The sequence below is a fragment of the Melopsittacus undulatus genome, chromosome 2, assembly GCF_012275295.1.
Source record: "Melopsittacus undulatus isolate bMelUnd1 chromosome 2, bMelUnd1.mat.Z, whole genome shotgun sequence".
In the NCBI taxonomy this organism is placed as follows: domain Eukaryota; kingdom Metazoa; phylum Chordata; class Aves; order Psittaciformes; family Psittaculidae; genus Melopsittacus; species Melopsittacus undulatus.
In genome coordinates this window covers 118,859,467-118,876,159 of record NC_047528.1, presented here as the reverse complement: position 1 = coordinate 118,876,159, position 16,693 = coordinate 118,859,467, and the positions used below count along the sequence as shown (strand labels likewise).

At 39.2% G+C, this 16,693-nt stretch overlaps 1 protein-coding gene across 2 annotated transcripts in view; it reads left to right on the top strand.

Annotated features, from left to right (window-relative positions):
• The window catches only part of NECTIN3 (nectin cell adhesion molecule 3), a 61,258-nt gene that overhangs the window by 34,301 nt on the left and 10,264 nt on the right, over positions 1–16,693 (top strand). Inside the window, exons 5-7 of one of the 2 annotated variants that reach the window (XM_034060103.1) lie at positions 3,342–3,493; positions 14,957–15,095; positions 16,413–16,494. In XM_034060103.1, the coding sequence (XP_033915994.1) occupies positions 3,342–3,493; positions 14,957–15,095; positions 16,413–16,494 (373 nt within the window). Of the gene's footprint in view, positions 1–3,341; positions 3,494–9,723; positions 12,509–14,956; positions 15,096–16,412; positions 16,495–16,693 lie in introns of those variants that run through there. The other variant, XM_031045163.2, reaches the window with a different exon arrangement.

The window sequence follows — 16,693 nt, the reverse complement described above, 5'->3', positions numbered from 1 at the left end:
AGTCCTGTCGAGGACTTGAGGCTTCCTCCTCAGTGGCTCTTGTCGCTCTGAGGAGAGGTTCCTGGGCACTGATATCCCCCCACTTGGCTCCGCTCTGGTGTTGCAGGTGTCCTCTCTCAAGCCACTCACCTCAGCAACTGACAGAGAATGGCGGCTGATGGCCAGGTTGAATCTGCCACCCAGCCTCATGGCTTCATCCCCAGTGAGTCACCTTGTGGTAGCTGAGGTCTTGGGCAAGCCCTGTCGAGGACTTGAGGCTCCTCCTCAGCGGCTCTTGTCGCTCTGAGGTGAGGTTCCTGGATGCTGATTTCCGGCCGCTCCGCTCCAGTGTTGCAGGCGTCCTCTCTCAAGCCCTTCACCTCAGGAACTGATAGAGAATGGCCGTTGATGGCTGGTTTGAATCTGCCACCGAACCTCCTGGCTCCGTCCCCGGTGAGTCAGCTCCTCGTGTGAGCTGAGCTGCGGCTCCTGGGCAAGTCCTATGGAGGACTTGAGGCTCCTCCTCAGTGGCTTTTGTTGCTCTGTGGTGAGGCTCCTGGGCACTGATATCCCCCCGCTTCGCTCCGCTGCAGTGTTACAGGCGCCCTCTCTCAAGCCACTCACCTCACCAACTGACAGGAAATGGCGGCTGATGGCCGGGTTGAATCTGCCACCCAGCCTCATGGCTCCGTCCCCAGTGAGTCACCTCTTCGTGGTAGCTGAGGTCTTGGGCAAGTCCTGTCGAGGACTTGAGGCTCCATCAGCGGCTCTTGTCGCTCTGAGGTGAGGTTCCTGGGCACTGATTTCCCGCCCTTTTGCTCCGGTGCTGCAGGTGCCCTCTCAAGCCGCTCACCTCAGGAAGTGACAGAAAATGGCGGCTGATGGCCGGTTTGAATCTGCCACCCAGCCTCATGGCTCCATCCCTGGTGAGTCAGCTCCTTGGGTGAGCTGAGCTCTTTGCAAGTCCTGTGAGGACTTGAAGCTCCCTCTTCAGTGGCTCTTGTTGCTCTGAGGTGAGGTTCCCGGACGCTGATTTCCCTCCGCTCCAGTGTTACAGGTGCCCTCTCTCAAGCCGCTCACCTCAGCAACTGACAGAAAATGGCGGCTGATGGCTGGTTTGAATCTGCCACCCAGCCTCATGGCTTCATCCCCCATTGAGTCACCTCCTCCTGGTAGTTGAGCACTTTGCAAGTCCTGTGAGGACTTGAGGCTCCCTCCTCAGCAGCTCTTGTCGCTCTGAGGTGAGGTTCCCGGACGCTGATTTCCCGCCGCTTCACTCTGGTGTTGCAGGCGCCCTCCCTCAAGCCGCTCACCTCAGCAACTGACAGAAAATGGCGGCTGATGACTGGTTTGAATCTGCCGCCGAGCGCTCTGGCTCCGCCCACCCCTGCTGAGTCACCTCATAGTGGGAGCTGAGCTGCCGGCTCCTGAGCAAGTGCTGTCTAAGGCCCAATTGGAGCTAAACTTGGCAAGGGATGTTAAAGGTAATGGGAAGGGATTTTATAGGTATGTAGTGGCTAAAAAACAGACTAGGGACAATGTAGGCCCCCTCCGGAAGCTTTCGGGAGAACTGGCTACACAGGACTTGGAGAAGGCTGAGGTTCTGAATGGCTTCTTTGCCTCGGTCTTCACTGGCAAAGGTTCTGACCGCACCCCCCAAGTTGTGGAAAGCGGACGCAGGGACTGTGAAAACCTAGATCTTGGGCCCACTGTAGGAGAGGATCTGGTTCAAGACCATCTTAAGAACCTGAATGTACACAAGTCCATGGGACCTGATGAAATCCATCTGCGGGTCCTGAAGGAGCTGGCGAATGAAGTTGCAAAGCCACTGGCCGTCATATCTGAAAAATCATGGCAGACAGGTGAAGATCCTGATGACTGGAAAAAGGGAAATATAACCCCCATTTTCAAGAAGGGGAAAATGGATGACCCGGGGAATTACAGACCAGTCAGTCTCACCTCTGTGCCTGGCAAAATCTGGGAGCAGATTCACTTGGAAGGCATGCTAGGGCACATGAAAAACAACAAGGTGCTTGGTGACAGCCAGCATGGCTTTACTAGGGGAAAGTCCTGCCTGACCAATTTGGTGGCCTTCTATGATGGGGCTACAGAACTGATGGACAGGGGTGGAGCAGTTGTCATCATCTACCTGGACTTGTGCAAAGCATTCAACACTGTCCCACATGACATCCTTGTCTCTAAATTGGAGTGTCATCAATTTGATAGGTGGACCACTCGGTGGGTAAAGAACTGGCTGGATGGGTGCACGCAAAGAGTTGTGGTCAATGGTTCAGTGTCCAGCTGGAGACCAGTAACAAGTGGTGTCCCTCAGGGATGGGTGTTGGGACGGTCTTGTTTAATATCTTTGTCGCTGACATGGACAATGGAATTGAGTGTGCCCTCAGCAAGTTTGCCAATGACACCAAGCTGTGTGGTTCTGTTGATACGTTGGAGGGAAGGAATGCCATTTAGAGGGACCTTGACACGCTTGTGAGGTGGGCTGATGCCAACCTCATGAAGTTTAACCATGCCAAGTGCAAGGTCCTACACCTGGGTGGGAGCAATCCCAGGCACAGCTACAGGTTGAGCAAAAAGGAAATTCATGGCAGCCCTGCAGAGAAGGTCTTGGGGTTGTTGGTCAATGAGACCTTTGTGTCCAACTCGAATGTTGCCAGTAGTACCCATTAGCCCTTGTCTTTTCTGTGTGTCTCCCTGTTCACTCATATTGAGCTTGCTGTCTACCAGGACCCTCTGCTCCCTTTTGAGATCTGAGTGAGCTGAAGTTAGCTCTTCTGAAATCTTGTTCTTGGTACTATCCAGCCGGATCCCCAACTCCACAGGGTTGCCATCACCATAGTCAGGGTTATCACTAGCCCAGGTACTATGAACTAAGTTTTCTTAACTTGTGACTAGCAAGTCCACCAGAGCCTCATTCCTGGTTGGCACATCTAATGTCTACATGAGAAACAGTTCTCCCTGCACATTCATTGTGAAAGCTAAACTGGATGTAAAACAGCTGGCATATAGTTGACAGCACAGTTTAAGTGCTGCTTAGTTTGACTATTACTTTTAGAGCTTGAGTTGTGTTGTCCTTTTAAGTTCTTTGAAGATACTGCTTTCTTAACTGTAATAGTCTTCATTTGTACTTTGTAGCTTTGCTGCTATCAGCAGATTTGACCTTGAAAGGATTTGGCACAAATGTAATGCTGTATGTTCAGGTGGACACTGAGAATATCCAATGAAAGCCCACTGACTGTTGGAGCAGAATGAAAAGTTGACTCTCCAGGTTATTGTAAATACTTAAACTAGTTAAAACTTTCAACTGGGAGTCTTTATGACTGAATGTAACTGTTCTGTTTTAGGTTGGATGGACAATGGCCTGAGGGATTGTTAACTGTTAACAATACTCTGCAGTTCAGCAGCCCATTGACTTACAACTACACTGGGACTTACATCTGTAAGGTGACTAATGCCCTTGGTCAAAGAAGTGATCAGAAGACAGTCTACATATTAGGTAAGTCTTACTTTCCAGGAAAGATAGTATGTTATCTTGGAATTGTTTTGGCCAGTGGCTGAAACAGCAAACTGAAGAGCCAATTGATGTATAAAGTATTTACATCTTTTCATTGCATGAAAAGCTATTGAAATGATGGATTTGAGATACAGTTAAAATTTGGGATTAATTTGACTCTTCCATAACAGCAACATAACAGTGGAAATCCTGAAGGCTGAGGTAGTTCCCATAGTGTTTCTAAGATTACTGCTTTCTCTTGGTATGTGAACTTTGTGTGTTTTTTTTTTCCCAGTGTTAACTTGTGTTTGGCAATGCATACTGACCTGAATAAACAGTAACTTGTCTGTAATCAATTGAGAACACAGATGTTAGTGGGAGGGGAACAGCTGCAGTTAGCTAAAGTCAGAGGCTCTGCACTAAGGACATTATTTGTTTGTTGTTTTATTATGGCTGTTTTCTCAATGTGTGCATTGTACTCCAGTTACTCATTGTCTCCTTTTCTTGGGATGCGGATATCTGTATTTAATCATAAAATTAAGTATCTCATGCAGACAGCTTGCTGATTTACTGAGTGTAAAATGTCAAATCTGTGTGTCTGTTTAGCACCACTGCTGCTGGAAAACATCCACATGTCTATTAACATAGTGTAATTAATGTTTTACTATGACACCTTCTTTGTGAAAGAATGGCATGACTGAGGATCTATTTGAATAGTGCTGCACAAGTGTGAAGTAGCTCTTCAGATTTCATAATGGATTAGCTAAATTAGCTAATACCTAGCTTGATCAGTAAGTGCTGGTATATTATCGTTTCTTAAGGATGATAAAAAACATGACAAGTAAAATTTCATTGTGCTGTATGGTGCTGCTGCTCTCTAAGTTCTTGACATCAGTTATTACACAATGTGAATTGTTAAGAGTTAGTGTTGGCCAGTTACAGGATATAAACATGACTTCTTTGTAAGAGCTTAAAGCTAAATATGAACACTGAAGAATTGAAATCAGAATGAAGAGTTAAGGATAAAGTTGAAAGTTTAGGATGTCTGAAGCCACATCTGTCGGAATTCACATTCAGTAGGTTTTTTGCATCTTTAGAAACAGAAGATGGCATTTCAGTCAGACTGACATTACACTGCAAGCCATTGTGGAAAATGCATCAGTTCTAATTAACTGACTAGTTAATGAACTAGTTAAATGGGAACTTCTAAGTAGTTTGAGACAGTGGAATTATTTGTAACCAATCATGTAAAATTCCTGCTATTAAGACTGTTAAGTGAAAATGTCCGTTAAAAATAACATAAATATATAATAATAAGTAAATAATAATCAGATTACTTATGATAAATAACATAGGAAACATAGAGACTGATACCAGGAGTACAGAAAATATGACAAAAATAGTTAATTTGTCATTGTTTACCAACTTAACATTTTACTGAGCAGATACTTGGTGAACATGGCGTTAGGTAGAACAATCATTTAATTAGATTATATTTCTATCTTAGCTATTTTCCACTGTACAAAACTTGGTGAAATCATAAAGCCAAACTTGGAAATGAACAGACAAGTCTGTATGATCACACTGTCTTCCAAATTGTCATTGTGAAGCTCTCAGAAAGATTTCATGAAGTTAATTTTTCTGACCAGTCATGGTGCTGGTACTTGAAAAGGTTTTTAACTGCTAGAAATAAGTAACTACCAAGTTCAACTGTTGTAAGATTTCAGTGTTCAGCTGAGCAAAAAATGCTTTTGGTCTTAATATGCCTTGTTGGGAAAAAAAAGCTGTATTTTAAATAAATCCCATTTGTTTCTAACCTTTAGGTTAATACTTTTGAAGTGGAATACGGAAATATAAGTAGAGAACAGGGACTAACACTCACTAGCTGTTAGTTACAGGAGATCATACATCCTTGCATGGGTAGGGAAATACTAACATGGTGTTTAAAGTTAGGCTTATTGTAATGCTGGCTTTAAGGCACAGATATTTCTTACTAGTTCAGTGCTGGTTTGAAAGGTTTGTTTTTATAATGCACAGCTATGTGGAGTTATCAGGAGCTTTAGGTTCTTAGCTTCTAACATATTTAGCTGTAACAACACGTTAAGAAGGAGAGGTAGATATGTCCCTGTGTAAACATACATGTAATACATATGCAGGCAGCTACTTTTCACTTACTAAAATAAGAACTGTAAAGAGAAATCCTGTAATTTGTGCAAAACCAACTCACTTTTGGATTGTATGTCATTGATAGTAGATCCTTGTCTTGGAGAAGGCAGAGGAAGGCATGTGGGGGTCGAAGTCTGGATCTTAAATTGTGTGGTTTCCTTTTGTTTGTTAAAATGGGAAGAACTACAGTTTGTATAGCTTCAAAAGCCATGATAGTCTTGGACTGTATTAATACATAACTTGCCAATGTGTCTTCCCTTCTGAAACTTTTGTTTCTGTAATGCTTTCGTGACAGATCTTAACCAAAGGAGAGGTGTGCCAGTATTGATTTTTCTTCTTTATTACAGAGCTGGTCACCTTGTTCCTGAAATAATTCCTAGCAAGCTAAATGAATAATGGTTTGCACTTTAAAATACTGTATTCCTTAGTTGATATTTACAATAGTGTGCTTCTTGATACTAAAATAGGACTTAACCTAAAATTTTGAAGCTAATGGTCTGGTTCTAAGGATGATCCATCCGTCTCCTCACCCATTTGTCTCTCTGACACATGGCTTCTTGTTGGCTTTGAATTCCTATGGAAGCAAAGATGGGTCCTGGACATGTGAATGAGGATATACTGAAAGGAGATGGAGAAGGATAGATGCAGTGTTTGGGGACAGGAGACATCTTATGTGGTCAGTTATCTCTATTAAACTTAATTGCAGAAACTTGTCTGCCCAAGATAAGCTGTTTGTATTGCAAGAACTGGGAAAATGGTACTGAAAAGAGTCATTTAAGGAAACAGTAAAAATATCAGACTGAAGCTGTTGAAAGTTGGTACTGGCTTTCATGAGGAGCATGGAAAATAAGTTTTCCTTAAGTTAAATAAGTTTTTAGGTTGATGCTTTCCTTCTGTTGCTTAAGTGCTTTGAGAAGAAATTTAGAGTTTCACATCAAGTAAAAAGCAAATCTTGCTTTTCTTGGTAGGAAACTATCAGGGGCTTTGCAACCAACTGGGGTAACACATCTCTATGTATGGATGGAACTGATGGGTTTACTCTTTAATAACAGAAAATAGGTCTTTGCTTTCTTTAGTTATGTCTCTTATTTCAGTGAGGTTGGTAGCTGTATAGTAGCATAAGAAAATTGTTGTGTCTTCACTTGTTCTCATCAATACTACAGGGTACATGTTATAAGGATTTGAACAGGCCCTAGAACGTGGTAAGGGACAGAAACGGAAATCAAGAAGCTTTTAACCTAAAATGAGATTTTTTTTCAGCATTTCTGCCACTTTAGGCTCCTTGGCCTGCATGGGTACTTAGGTATCTTGTTCTGGTTTGTGCAGCAGCACAAACCTACATCAGTGAAAAAGATGACAGCTGTTAAGCACTGTATCGTAAGAAAAAAGCTGAAGAAAACAGTTGGAAACTGATGTTTGAGCAAAGAGCCGTTTGAAACAATTTGATCTCAAGATGATGTGCTTAATATTTTGTGCAGAACATTCAGAATTCAGGTATTAGTGATAATGTGAAATGTTATAAATAGTTTGTTGAACAAACACATGCGGCATTTCCATAATTTGGAGGTAATAATTGAGATGTGATATGCAAGCAAAATGTCATTGAGTAGAGGTAAGGATCTCTGCCTCTTCAGGTCCTCATGTTATCTGTTTGGGAAGTTTGCTTGGTGCAGGGAGTTAAAAAATGGGGGGTGGGGGGAGGAATACCACCAAACATTAAAACAAAGAAACCAGGCACCAGCACCACAACAAATTGACTCCATTCACAAAGTTCAGAACCTAACTTCATGTGAGTTTAGTTGCAATTGGCTGCATAAACAGGGAGGGACAGTTGGATTTTGTCACTGTTCAAGAACAAAAAGTACTGATAAAAATAGGTGGTAGAAGTATTCATGATTCGTTTATACAGGAATATATATGCACAACACTGATACTACATTTGCAGTGGATTTGAGCAACGTCCATTAGTGCTTGTAGATAACGCAGCTGGACAACCTGCCAACTGGTGGAAGGAACAAGTTTTGAAGGAAAAGGTTTTTGTAAAACACTTTATTAATATGTTAGAGTGTAATTGCCTCTGTGTTTTTCACTTATGTGATTGTTAAACTTGCCAGGATGCAAGTAGTGCGTACTTGTGAATGGTTATTTTATACTGTGGATGTGGAGGGTAGGACTTAAGACCTCTTATCAGAGGGAAATAGATGGATAATTACCAAGTTGGTTTAAATAAAACCCAAAGTGTATATATGGCCTGGAAGAAAATATTGCTGGTGCTGCCTTAAATTGTGTCTTAAGCTAACAAATCCTGTGTCTAAAGCAAATATGTTTTCAAGGAAAAGGGTATTGAGTTTAACTTGTTGACCTATGGATATGTGGGACATGGGAACCCTGGTAAACTTGGATTCCTTAATCTCTGCTTCTTCATTAAATAATTAAACTCACTTTAAATCAGTTTTTACTAAAAACATAATCTGAATTCCTCTTGGTCATTTTGGTAGTGCATCCTCCTTGTTCAGTTTTCTGTCTTCTGTCAAATTAATTTCATTTATGTATAGCTCCCTAACAAATCACCACTTCTACATAGTCAAGTAATATAATTATATGCTTCAGAAATCTGCGTAAAACTTTACTTATTATGTCAAGCCTAAAATGTTGTGTTCAGCAGCGAAGTGCAGTCTGAAGTATGATCTGTAGTGATCTACGACCATTGTGATAATCCCATCTGTTGTGAGAGAATTGTATGTCTGTCTCTGAGTAAGATCAAAAATCATATTTATGAATCTTTAAAGTCATGATTTGTCAAATAACTGGAAACTTGACATACCTTCAGTTCAGTTTTACTTTTAGTGGTGGTAAATGTAGAGCGCCTCTGCAATATGGTAGTAGTAGTTCCATGACTCTTGCTTATGGGCATTTAACTAAGTAATATGACATAATGAGCTACTTGGCTATCCATGTAATATTCTCTCTAAAAGATTCAAGCTGTAACAACATGTTCAGTGTTTGTTCTACTGATTTTAAACTTATATTGGGCAAGGAAAAAAGCCTGCTTTATTCAGTGCAGCACAGAAATAGAAACTGGAGTTGCATGTAACACTGTGATTGATTGGTATAATCTCAGGAGGCTTTCTGGGTCTTCAGCCCTTGGTTTCAATCTTGTCTTCAGTACAGATGCATATGTCTCCAGTAGACCTAAAGAGCAAAGGAAAAAGCTGAGTGCTGGAGAAGCTTGGTATCTGGCAATCTCTTGTTTACATGCATAACCTGACATGAAATCAGTTGATATTTTATATTGAGGAATTAATATGGAAATTTATTTGTGCAGGAGAGATTAAATTGCTTTTAGGAGGAATGCATAGAAAAAAAATTGACTTCTAATGTTTCAGTGGTTTTCATTTTTAAATCCTGAAAGCTCTTTGCTCAACCTAAATGTTACTTTGAGATTAATATATGCCATTGTAACGATGCTTCTTTCACTAATCCCCAGGTGAAGCTGAGTAAGTTGTATTAATGCAACAAATGTTTTTGGAGAGAATAGCTTAAAAATCAGTAGTTCATGTACTGCTGACTGAGCACAAAACTCATAGTTTTTCATTCTTATACTCAGAGCCCTGAACAATTTCTGATGTGGGAATAATTGACCCTGTGGCATAATAAATTCTTTTGATTCGGTATTCCTAACTGCTGGCTGGAAAGGTAAAGAACTGCTTGGATATTTCCTAATAGACAGCTTTGTTCCATGGGGGAGGTAAATAATTAATTATAAAGAGTCAACATCTGAGAAGAAAAGCAGCATCTCCTTACTTTGAGAAGGACAAGATGTCTACTTAAAGATTATTCTTAATCTGTTATCTCTCTGTACATTCTATTTTGCTGCAGCGTAGCTCAAACCCACAATCTTTTGGCAAGTGTAAGACTTCTGGTAGAGCTGTGAACTTGAGAATGAAAAACTATTCCTGTAGAACATACCCATCAACTGCTTTCTTATAAACCCTTCACTGATTTAGCTTGCATTGACATTCTGTGCCTTTTCTGTGTCTTGTCTACTTCTTTGCTCTTTCCATTAGATCCTCCTACTACTACCACTCGACTGCCCACGGTTCCCTGGCATCCTTCGACTGATGGCATCACAGGTTTAGCAACAGAACCTAGAATAATAGATTTCCCAACATCAACCTTGCCAGCCATGCAGGAAGACACTTGGGGTACTGTCATCGGTAGTGCGGTGGGTGGGGCGCTCTTCCTCATACTTGTCAGTGTTCTGGTTGGAATTGTCTGCTATAGGAGAAGACGGACGTTCCGTGGTGACTACTTTGCTAAGAACTACATTCCACCATCAGATATGCAGAAAGAGTCTCAAATAGATGTTCTTCAGTCAGATGATGTGGATTCTTACCCTGACAGTATAAAAAAAGAAATAAAGCATCCAATGAACAGCTTAATATCTAAAGATTATTTAGAAGACCCTGAAAAACCAGAGTGGAACAATATAGACAATATTAACAGGTACCAGGAACGTTATGAAAGACCAATGGATTACTATGAAGGTGGAACATTGGGAATGAAGTATATGGGTGGTGAATGTTACGATGACAATGAAGAAGACTTTGTTTCTCACATAGATGGCTCGGTAATATCTCGGAGGGAGTGGTATGTGTAGTAACAACTGAAAACTAAACGTGTACCTACAGTTCATTTCATTGGGTGATCACTTTCAGATTGTTTATACTTAAGAAGAGGAAGAATAAACTTTTTGAAACTGGGTTGGTTTTTTTTTTCCCCAAAAGTTTTTATATTGTGACTTGACACAATGGAAATACTGAATCGGAGGAAAATGTATTTGAGCTGCTTTCTTTCCCAATGCTGTACTACTGTTTGAGTTTTAATGCAGAGTGCTTATATTGGTCTATGTCAGAGGTAAAAAAGGCTAAATTAAAGTTGCCATTCAAATTGTTTAAGAATAAAAAATGGCTGTCTTGGCTCTCTGATTTAAGAAGTTTACCTAAGGCAGTGATCAAATATAATCTTCTGGGGGTTTTGCTTCACAGATAAGTGAATTGCTCCAATTTGATACCATCCATGGTAAACTTAATGCTTCTGTATAGGACATATGTTACCAATTAAAATGAGTTACAGCAGAGTCAAAGCTTTATTTTTTTGGGTTTTTTTGTGCACAAAAATGAATACCTCTTAGCATTTTAATGAGCCTTCTTGTAACTATGTACTTAAAAGAAGTCATTGCACTGAAACTGAGGAGCAGAAATTTGAGGAGTAACTGTGTAAACAGGTCAAAAGTTAGTCTTTGAATAAGATGAGAAATTATTTTTTTATAGTGTTTGATTTCTAAAGCTTATGCTAGTGTCTGTGTATATACATACAGTAAGATATTTTGTTAGGCCTGTAATTGGCAGGATGTCAAAATTCATTCATGAATACAAGACTCTTAGCAAGTACCCAGGGTACAGTTTTAGAGACCTTTCTCTGGCGCTTTGTGGGAATCTTAGCAGTGAATTTGCAAGCCCAAGAACTGGGCACAACTAAGAAGACAAATCTAATACATTTTGGAGCTGGAGGCTAATGTGAATTTGCTTGTTTACCCAGGTGCCAATATACAGTTGCTAGAATTTTTGTGACCAGAAGTTAAAACAGTGGTTTTACGCTGCTTCTAAATAAGTTACAATGCTTACTTTGAAGAGGGTAACTAGAATTTCAGATGATTAGTAGGGAAATAGGCAGTTGCATTGATACTTCATATAGTTGAAAACATATTCTCTAATGCTGCAACTACAGAATCTGTGAAACAGGAGTTTATCTGAACTCTGCAGTCTGTACCACAGTGGATTTGTTTTCCCTGCAAATAATTGATGCTTATTGAACGATGCATTCTTCTTGAAAATGACACTGTAGGTATTCTGTGTAGGACATCTCATTTGATATCTCAAGTAGTTCTACTTTGTCTTGAGCAGGTTCACCAAACTAGTTCTGGTGAAATAACTTTAGGTGAATTACACACCTATGATCAATAACAATTTGGGTAGTACATCCTTTGAAGTGCCAGTTTTAGGGATTTAGCTCGAGGAAAATGAAGCCGACAAGGCTATTACTATTTGAAACCTGAAAAGGGAAATATCTCTGCTACCTTTGAAATAAAATAGGCTGTAAAATTACAGCTACTTTGTGAGCACTCGTGCTGGAAGGTCTTTTCTATCCTCATGATTTTCGGTAGCTTAGAGCATTTAGAGCTTCACAAAAATAATTGTATTGAGCATTGTAGACAATACACTGTGATTGCTTATGACTGCATGTCTTTAAAAAAAGATTGACAACAGCTTTATTTGAAAATCAAATGGAAATGCATCCCTAAAGAACTTAAGTTCATGTTTGGATTAATGGAGTACTGATACATGACTGACCAAAGTCTCAAGAACAGTGGCAAATGATATTGTGTGTATCTGTAGTTTGGGTGCAAACAAAAAGAAAGGAGTTAAATTTCTAGCAGAAAGTTCTGATCCAAATAATTTCTGGAACAAAGAGATCATACCTCTCTTCAAATAAAGAATACTTGATGTCTCATCTTTAAAAGATGGTGTTACTTAGAAATAAACAACCATAAACCTGTTCTCCACATGGGATATTTTGCTTTTGTCTCTGTGGATTTTTTTGTTTTAATTTTTAGAAATTATATATATATATTTAATTCCTATGGGTTAAGAGTTGAAATGTTTTGGAGTTGATAATAGGAATAGGGCTTACGCGTGTTGCAATGTTTTGTACATTATGACTGTTGTAAAAAGAATTGATTGTAAGTACAAATGGCTGTTGTGTGAATAAACTTTTTGTTACATTCTGGAACATAGGTAGTGTACAGAAATGTTTGACAGATGCGCTCTTAAAGTTGGAGATGCAAAAGCATAATAAAACCAGAGGCTGGCTAGAAGCAACTGAAGTGTTTAAGATGGACTTTTTAGCATTTCCCCTTGGAGACCCTAAGCTTATAAAACAGGTGTCTTCAGAAACTGTGTTCTTAAGTATGAAGCTTGAGAGTGATAAATAAGGATAGTTGCTATCCAAACAGCTTCACTTCAAGCACAGCTGATACACTATCTGGGATTAACAGTCTTTCAAACAGAAGTAAATAAAATGGTTGTAGCTGTGCTTTAACCATAATTTCTTTTTTAATCTATTCCTATCTCTCTCTAGCCAACTGGTAGATAAATGCTGTGTAGTTACCACCATGCATCTTTGGTGCTCTCTGGCTTTTTTAGCTGGGCATAGGAGGCTGGGGTTCTTTTTCTTCTAGGTAGACTGTTAGAATTTTTGTGATTATATTTTTCCTAAAGCAATTAAATCAAGTTAAGTGAATCCTGTAGTGATTGCAGTTTAGCTCCCGCACACTATTACACTGACTGGGATATCGCTACATTCCTGGTCTTCAGAAGTAAATGGGTGGCTATTATTCTCTCACCCAAAAGGAGATTTAGTGGCTGAACTTTCAATGAAAGTGTGATACTTTATGATGCTTAAACAGTTTAGCAAAAAAGGACTTTGGAAATTAGTGTGAGACAGTCAAGGAAATCTTCTGGTACAGTCACAATAGTAAAGCATCTTTGTGAATCTGGACCTGACAGCATATATTAGTTATCTACAACTTTCTTATTTAAGGAAGAGGGTACTAATGTACACTTCACTTAAGCCAGTGCAGTGGTTAGGTGAGTTTTCTGCTGATTCTTGTGCCTGTTTTCAGGAGAATGTGAATTGTGGTTCTTAAATGTATAGATCAGTATCTGATAGCCAGCTGACCTTATGTCAAGAAAGCTATTTTGTAAAGGTGGTATGTTACATTAATCTTCGAGAGTGGATTACCTTCCTGCAAATTGTTAATCTACCACTTTATCCCTTAATTTAAAGTCACCAAAATATGCTTATTTCAATTTTGTTTAAGGCACTTAATCATACCTACATGAGCGATTCCAGGGGAGTATTGCTCTCAGGTCTTTCATAGGCAGCAAGAGGATAGAAATCCCTTTATGAGATTGGAATGAAGGTGTTTTGGGGAGTTTTTTTGTTGCTTTGTTTGTTTTTCAGTGAGGCATGAGAAGATGATGATTATGTCCAGTTTTCCAGCATATGAAAGAAACAGCATTAGAATAATTAATAATTGGTTAAAACATACTGCATAGTGTTTGTTTTTTGACCTCAAGATTTTATCTAGTAAGAGATTGCATAGAGGATGGTTGTGTGCTATTTGAAGAGAGGCAGTGTGTGGTTATTTCTTAGAGGAAATAGCTGAAGTAAGGTGCGTTAGAGATGTTACAAGTACAGAGCTATGTTAATTTTAGACTTCTTTGCTGTTACATTTCTGATCCAGTAATTAGTGTAGATCAGAGCAATATTTCTTTATGCTACCTGTATTTTTATGGGTAAACCCAACTTTTTTGATAAGCCTGTTGGTGGAGGTTTGGAATACTGCGATTGGTAATACTGAATTAAAGGATGCTAGTAGATTTCATAGTTAAGATTTCAGCTTTCTGAACCCCTAGTATATCAAAGGGACTGACCTTTATTGATTGACATGTGTTAACTCTACATAAAAATTACTGAACTTTAGGTTTAACAATGATGAGGTTGAAAGATAAATTCTTTTCTAAAGAAAGCAACTAAACAAAAACCAACCAACAACAAAAATATAAAGCACAGAACAATTTTTCTCTCTCTCCTTCCCTGCTCAGTTAAAATTCATTTGTAAAGATGACTGTTTCTGATGGTTTAAAGTGCGAAGTCCCGGAGATCATAGATGGCTTTAGGGGTTCTTTTGGTAACTGTTAGTGAAGTATTAGTGATTTTGTGTTCATTGCCCCTGGTAGTATATCTTTTTTTCTTCTGCTTTTAAGTTTCACTTTTTCCTTTCTGCAGACTTTAGTGGCTCTAAATAAAGATGGCAGATAAAGCCATAGTTATCTCTCTTTTTGAATTAACAACTCACTTGCTCTTTTAAGTGCAAAGTATGATGTGTTTTGGAGCTTCATCTTGCCCTGAAATTGAAATTAAAAAGCATGCAGGTAGTATTTATTAAAGATAGTTAATGAACTTTTTGGAATTATATTGATGATACATGAGCTTTCTCATTACAACCAGTTCTTTAACTGGGCAACTGGAGCCAATACTGCAAGAATACTAGTGAAGGACAAAGCTTTCTGTGTGGTCATGGAAGGAAGAAGCAGAGCAGTGCTGGAATAGTTTATCTGGGTATTGAAAGCATGTGAACTTCTTGAAGGTGTAATCTGTGCTATCACATTGCAGATGTGCCATTTAAGCAGACATCTTCTGTTGCTGTAGCAGGGGCTGTGATTGGAGCAGTCCTTGCTCTTTTTATCATTACCATCTTTGTGACAGTGCTACTGACCCCAAGGAAAAAAAGACCATCTTACCTTGACAAAGTGTGAGTATGTGTTGGATTTTATGTTTTGTTTAATTGAAAGCAATAATCAGAAAGCCTTTGTTCTATACAGGAATTTCAGTGTCTGAGTTTACTTAGCAGCCGTTCAGCTGTCATAATTTCAGGCTGTGTTTCTGAAAAAGAAATGAGGAGGTTAGGCATGACTTCAGAGGTAATACAGATCTTATCTCTTCAGAAGTTTGTTGGGGGTTTTTAATAAAAGCTGATAATAATAAAACTGGAGAGCACAGGAGAGATCTGCCTTGACTGATGCCACAGACTGCTGGCTTACTGTAAAAGTAGGTTCAAGGTACGAGCAGATTGACCGTGCTTTGCAGCAGTAGAGGTCCTCAAAGATACTTAAAATGAAGCAATCATCCACAGATTTGTGCTTAGAAATGACTGACTCAGCGTGCTTTATGGCAAGTTGGTTTTTGGAGTCTGTGGCACAGACATGGTTTACTTTTTTAAGCATCCGATATAGTCAAATGAAACCAAGTAAACTAAGAAAGTCTGAAAAGGTTTCATCAGTTAAAGTCAATGATGTTTGGACCTTGTTTGGAACAGTCATAAAAAGTGGAAATGGCTTTGAATATCTGTAAATACAAGTTTTTTCACACATACCCTGTACTGGTAACACTTAAACTGAATGAGGAAGAAAATGTCTGTAATGTCTGTATATACTTAATGAGAAGTATAGAATAAGAATAACTTATATCCTTTAGCATTAAGTAAATTTGAGCATTTGAATCTCTTGAGCTAGCAAGATGAGTCAAGTGTTTTCCTACAGCTGAGTCATTTCTAATGTTAGAAATGCTGGTTTCTGGTTTGTTTTCTTACATTGTGTAGCTGAAGCATAATTATACGAATAGTTTTAAATATTCTAATTCTTTTAGAGCCATTTGCTTTCACTGAGAAAGTTACAATAGAAAAGTCTTGCATGTCACAATTAATTGTAAGGCTTTCTCAAAGACTTTGCAAGGGAAGACTGTGGTAGTAAATGTTGGTATCTCATAACCTAGAAATAATAATAGATACCAGAAGTCTCTAATTCTGGTTGGGGGAAGTTCAGTCTTCTTAACACCTTGCAGGATAAATAACAAGTTCTAGGTGGTGCTTTTCTACAAGAAGTGTGTGGCTGAATTATTGCCAGTGGTGAATGTATTAATGTTATACTATTTCATATGTGTTATTGCTGGCTGAAAGGTGTGTGTCCCCGACTGTTTTGTGTTGGATGATCTGCCAGCTGAAATAAATAGTCTCTGACCATTCAATTGGACTTAGCAAACATGGCATGTCATATTTCATTCTTTACTACAGGATTGATCTTCCACCCACTCACAAACCATCCTCAAATGAGGAAAGAGCATTCTCTGTACCACAGAAAGAAGCCATGCTTCAGGTGAGTAAACAGTTATATATGTATCTTAAATTGAGGAAGGTGAAGTGTTACTTTATCATGTTAGTTTAGTCTGATTTTGCTTTTCTAGTCATGTATTTCAGTCTTTGGTTCGTAACCAAGAGATTTCCCTGCTTATGTAATATCTGAATCCTTGATATTAGTTGTCCTTAAAGGTTAGGAAACTGGTAGATATATCTTT